At 42.6% G+C, this 6352-nt stretch overlaps 1 protein-coding gene across 1 annotated transcript in view; it reads right to left on the bottom strand.

Annotated features, from left to right (window-relative positions):
• Positions 1-6352, bottom strand: part of timm50 (translocase of inner mitochondrial membrane 50 homolog (S. cerevisiae)) — a 54049-nt gene that overhangs the window by 42855 nt on the left and 4842 nt on the right. Inside the window, exon 3 of the mRNA XM_050065793.1 lies at positions 3623-3654. Within this exon, the coding sequence (XP_049921750.1) occupies positions 3623-3654 (32 nt within the window). The remainder of the gene's footprint in view (positions 1-3622; positions 3655-6352) is intronic.

Here is a 6352-nt window from a genome sequence, read left to right as displayed (position 1 = left end):
GGCCTCTTCGTTTGCGAGGACAAGGAGGGCGCGCAATTCCTTGTCTCCCCAGTTGCTCATCTTTACAGTGTCTGTCAGGTTTGTGTTTCCCTCTTGCTACTAGCTGCTCGCTAATTCCTGCTATCAGCTGTTTCCTGTTTATCCAGTCATCAACAGCCCCTCCCGTTGCAAAAGGCCGCCTCAGTCTGTTTAAACTAAAAAGGTTCTGCCAATATGTCTACCCTACGAGGCGGAAAATTGGGCACCTCAGATCAACTCGCCAATCCGGCTCAGTGTGTCTAAACGCTCGCAGCTTGCCGGCAAAACGACCCAACATTGGTGGAAAATCTGGCAGTGTGAAAGGGGCTTTAGAGAGGTGCTGTGTTCGCTGTGTGGAAGCTGTATCGATGTGTCTTTCCATGCTGAAACGGTGTGACAACATGTTGCCACATGAGTTATGGTGTGTAAAAAAGAAATGCTTCGTCAACTACAGTCTGCAGTGGAAGTCCGAGTGGCCTTCGGCAGGTGGGGAAACTCAAGCTGTTGTTATTGAGTACCGTTCTGTCATGTAGTGGCTGTCTGTGTGTTCAATAGTTTGTTCAGTTGACTGATACAAAAAATATTTATTACAATGACTTGAATGTAAACGTCTGGCCTGTGGAAAAAAATGTAATAAAAATGTTTAAATCAAACATTGAATCGTGATCTTAAAATCAAGAGTCTAATCAAAATTATGGATTCAGAAATTCATGGACACCCTCCCAGTATGATGACATCAAAATGTTTTTATATTACTTGAACTCCTGCCTGTAGAGTAACATATGAAGTATGTTAAAATATTCTGTGATACAATTTTTTGCTCATACTGCCTTGGTGGAGTATTTTATGTTCAACAGCAGAACACAACATACCATCCACATTAATTCTTCCATCTTCTGAAGTCGAGTTAGAGAAAGTAAAACTCTGTCTAAATCTTTTTTTCTCGGGCCGACAGCTTTTAAAGTCATGACGACAAAGAGGGCTTAGCAGGAAGCCATCCTGACACATTTCAGCTCTTTGTTACCGACAAAAGGATCCTAATGTGAGAGAAGTGTGCCCTTTGAAGTGTCCCGGCTTCCCAGGCCGACACATCCTGCAGCAGATCCTGTCCGAGCTGAGCACCGCTCTCACATTAAAAAGTTTCTGGAGCAACTTCATCTGTCAACAAGCACAAGGATGAATGTTGCTGCTGAAAGCTTCAAAAGCTTGTAAATAACATTTAACCTGAATTTATTTTGCCATGTGAGCTGCAGGGCAAGAATTAACTTCCATGCACAAACACAAAATGTAAATTTTTTATACAAATATTTGGGCAAAACGTTACAGACTAATAATGACTTATACATTAAGTGACAACATAAAACCACTGCAGTACCACAGCGAACAAGACAAAGGTCTTTTCAGCTCTTTCTCTGCAGGGTTTAATATCATTTGGGCGTTTGCTGGCTCTGTATTTTGCTTCTGCCACCAATTTTCAGAACCAGTTTAGAGGTCTGGGATCTAACTGGTGACCACATTGATAGTGTGATAGATAGTTCTGATCTTTTAAAGTGGGGTTGTGAGAGGTGTCTTTCCATCATCAGTCTATTACCTACAGTAGACGTCAGTCAGTGTGCCCCCAGTTTGGAGAAGCAGGAGTCCAGCATGGAAGCAAAGCACTTCCTGCTGTGGGCGGGGGCAGCAGCAACACAAGTTTTAGACACCCCCCCCCAAAAAATCAATCAGTATTAGTTTAAATGTACGCTATATTGAGAGTATTTTCACTGCTTTACCTCACCGTCAGACCACGATTACTGATGGGGAACTCAAGCTGTTCAAAGCCAGACTCCATTCAGAAAACCAGTGATTTAACACTGCTGAACACAGGAGCTGCTGGTCTAGCGCTGCCTCAGTCAGTTATTGTTTGTGTTATTGTGTGGCTTTTGTGTTTCAAAGGGTTAGTTTGGATTCACCAAAAGTCACAGACTAACACAAACTACCTAACTGATGGAGGCAGCAGTAGACCAGCAGCTCCTGTGTTCAATGAGTTTTAATTACTGTTTTTCTGAATGGAGTCTGGTGGTTATGAACAGAACATAGGTAGGGCATGTCGGCAGTGCGCCCTCCTGTCACTGGTTTATAAATGACTTTAAGTTGTTTTGTTCTAAATATATCGTACACTTAGACTTATGCTGATCTCTTTGTTGGCCTTTTCTAGGAGGCTAAAAACTAATCAACTAAGGCTCAGCACCGTTTGATTTTACGCACATGACGCAACGACTTTCTGCCCAAAACTTACTGAAACAGACATTGTGATTCGGTTCCGTGGAAGTAATCCTGCCTCAATAATCAGTCACTATGTTTCCATGCACAGTTAAAATATTAAATCTTTTTCAGGTTGACCTATTACGTCACAGACCAAACCTCCCATCCATGTATTTTAAAAAATTTCAGCTGACACATCATGAACTGTGTCTCCTCGTCCGTCCAAAAAGTCACAGCTCTGGATGTAGATTTCTCCATGTTGTTACCCGCTTCTTCTTCTGTTACACATTTAATGCTATTGGACTTCTGGGTCAAAGCCCGGGGCGGAAACTGTGGAGCATGCTCAGAGCGCCTCGGCCAGTTTGGGTCTGATTGACTGTATACATGCAGGAGTCACATTATCTGGGTGTGTTAGTCCGACTTTGAGAAATTCAGTTTAGTACGATTTCAGTCAGACCAACATGTTCACATGTATTTTAAAAGCCCGGCTTTAGTCGGACTGACACAATAAACAGATTCTCTCTAATGTCACTGTAAATCATACACTAAGTATGGACCTCATGTAACCCCACTTCAAAAGATCCAAACTATCCCTTCAAGTTATTTTAGGCCCCGTCACTGCACATGCAAGCTGAACTGACAACTGATGATGACGTCAGTCTTTGTTTTAGATTTGACGTCTTTAAATTGATTCAGTTGCTTGTGAAGTTACAGTTAAGGATCGTTGACTGCTCCATGAAGCAGCACTGGGATCCCAGTCAGTGGAACTTGACAGGACTGGAAGTGAAGGTCATTAGTGTGTGGAGGATAATTGGGCTCTTTGATGTTTGACTTTCCCAAACTCACAGCTCAGACAAACACGATGTCTCAGCTACCTGCCGAGTGTGCTGCTGCGCCTTTTATTACAGTATAACGATGATCAAAAGGGGATGCTGAAGGTGAGATAAGTGTGCTCCTTCCTTTCCCACACTGACAGCTCCCTCGATCGTCTGTCCACATTCACGCCTCTGACAGACAGACACACGTCACAGTGACCTGTGAAGTGTGTCCTTTACAGCGTCCTGTACAACAGGAAGAGGACCTCCTACCTGAGAGGTGAGCCAAACACCACCACACATCAAAAAGAGAAGCAATGGAAAGAAAAAGGCGGCTGACATTCACAGCGGTGTGTCGAAGTGTGCCGACACATCACCTCGGCTCTGGTCAACACATTTGTGCCTGAACGGACGAGTCTGTCTTCAGTGTGTGGACACAAGCTTTTAAACCCCATCACCTTAAAACACACTGACAGGTACTGCTGATAATGTGTGCAGAATCACACCTGGAATCATGTTTGAGTGTGTGTGACTGTAAAACTCACCGCATTTCCTTGTTCGTCCACTGAATTGTTGCCTGAAAGAGACAGAAACACAACAGTTTATCCCCCGTGTGGAAACAGCTTCTCTGAAGGTTCACAGGAAAAAACAACTTGTAACCAACGAGTTGTGACGACTGCGAGTGTTTTCAGCGTGACGCAACAAAATGTTCAAGGTTTTACAAACAGCTGCCAGGACACGACCACGGACGGGACGGGTGTGGCGTTTTGACAACATGTTATGTGTGTGACCCACCGCTAGGATATTCAGAAAGTAGCTGCTAGCAGTTAGCAGCTAACTCAAAGACAGAGAACACCAGCCAATATTGTCAACAAAAATTGGGTCTGGGAGCTCCTTACTCTCCAATCAGAGGATGACATTAGCCGCCATATAACAGGGATGGTAAATGTTTGTTATTGACATGTTAATGCCATCGTTACTGTTTATAAAGCGCTGCTCACATGTATGTTATATGCAACACTAGAGGCCAACACTGTTGTGTTACTTGTCAGGCCCGTCACGCTTTTGCTTCCACAATGTCGGCATGCTGTCTGAAAAATCACACACTGGAGCGACATGATGCCGTCGTTGCTTGGTTCTGTGTAAAAATACAAAGGAGGCTTGCGGGTACGGACAAAACAGAGCAGTACTGCCGGAGATCGTGGAAACAGTGAATCATAATTCAAGTGAGATACGACTGTAGGAGAGGATGACGAAATTTAACAATGGCAGTACAGAGAGAATATGTAATTAAGTGAAAATAATTCTCCATCCACATGTCAGGATGTATATAATGGTCGCACAGACTATAAACCTTCATTTAAAAAGGTACAATAATACAACCTCCTTCACGTCACCTTTTTTGTAGCTGTGTTTAACTTTTGACTCTGCTCTCTAGCGCCATCTATTGGCTGTCTTTATAACAACATAAAGGATGCATGGAATAATAAGGGCAGTGACATTTTATGATGTTCAAAACGCACGCATCTATTTTCGTATAAAAACGAGCCTTAAGGGGGGGTCACAGTTCGGTGCACTCGTGTTGAGTTCACAAGCTCAGTATCTACCTGCAAACTTTCAGCTGTATGTCGTTAGCAACATTTGCTAAGGTTAGCATAAAAAGCTGATTAGCGTGTGAGTCAGTTACACTATATTGAGCTCAAATGAAATGCTAGAACTGGAGCACCCACCTGCCGGTTCCTGGGCAATCCTAACCCCCAACCCTGACCTTTGGGTGAAATGTAACCTGTCCCCAGGAGGATTGTGTCAGTCTCTGACACTTAAAACACTGTCTGTTTGAAGTGAATGAAAAGAAAAGGATCCTTATGTAATTGTTTTTTGCCCCCACTGTACCAACTTAAGGGATACGATGCATTAAAGATACTCCAAGAAATGACATCTGCACAACATCTGCACTAGCAGGCTGTTTCTGTGGCGAACTTCGAGTTTAAGTCGAGTAAGACAAAACATTTGAAGATTTTTTTCAGAACTTCTGATGGGCATTTTTTAACTCTTTAAAAAACATTTTCATCTAAGTGTTTCATGTGGGGAAAAAGTAGTCAATAGATTAATCACCACTGAATTAATCAGTGACTGCAGCTGCAATAGTGACACAAAAAACTGCAATTACAACACACAACAGATGAGTTTCCAAACTTTTCCCAAAAAGTCACATGCAACATTCTCAGCCCTTTCACGTGTTTGTTTCATCAGTATTTCTGCAGTTTCATCACAGTACTAAGAGCCTGCAGGGAACAGGTCAGAGAGGAGAGATTAAATTCCTTGGCAACAATAACACCTGTAAATATTACCTGCACCTCACCCAAAAGTTTTGACGACAGAAAAAAGTATTTCACAAACCTATCTGCAGGAAAACCACACAGAAGTACAAATAGTAGATGTGCATATTTTCCGGTTATTTTCAGGTTACAATCCAGAATCTCCAGAATATCTCCACAATGCAGAAACGTGATTTAATCCCAAATTATAAAAGAGCATATTCCAATTTAGTATTCCACAACAGAAATATTCCATGAGAGATGACATGACGGGAAAAGTGGGAGAAAATAATAGTTAAAAAGATGGTTAAAGTGGGATCTCACACTTTCAAAGCTTCCACAGTAGCTTCTGAAATCATATAAATAAAAAAAATAAAACATCTATATCCATCTTCTGCCTGCTGTAAGCACCGTGCCATCATCACTCCTCAGGACGGAAAATAAACCAACAGTGCCGAGTGCTTCATCTGGTAACACCTCCGTTAACTTCAGAAAAACAGCAAATAAAAAAAGGGGAAGAAGCAGGAAAATCCAAATGTGGCGTCATCCCACAATAAAAAATGAAAACTTCACAGTCTCTAAAAAGCCTGAAGATCAAAAAATAACAACATAAGTGACCCAGCAGATGCTCTGTTGAGGTGAACTGACTGACTGCTGCTGAAGGCCAACACTTCCTCTGAGCTCCTGAGATGAGCCGATCACTCACTGACTCGTTTCGCCAAGAAGATTTCTCCAACTCATCTTCGCGAGCTGGCTGCTCTGCCTCACAGGAAGTTCAAATCTAAACCTGATTCTCTTTGCTCTTTCTTACATCAGCTGTTTCCTCTGCTGCTGACTGGAAACTAAAGCGGCTGCATCAAATTTGACAAACTGATGAATTAAACCTCTTTATTGCTCTCAGCCTGACTCTTCTCTGGAGACAAGCTGCTCACCTCCAACTGACAGCTGCTAGCTCCA

Source organism: Epinephelus moara, chromosome 2 (assembly GCF_006386435.1).
Source record: "Epinephelus moara isolate mb chromosome 2, YSFRI_EMoa_1.0, whole genome shotgun sequence".
NCBI classification, from domain to species: Eukaryota; Metazoa; Chordata; class Actinopteri; order Perciformes; family Serranidae; genus Epinephelus; species Epinephelus moara.
This window is presented reverse-complemented; position numbering and strand designations above follow the sequence as displayed.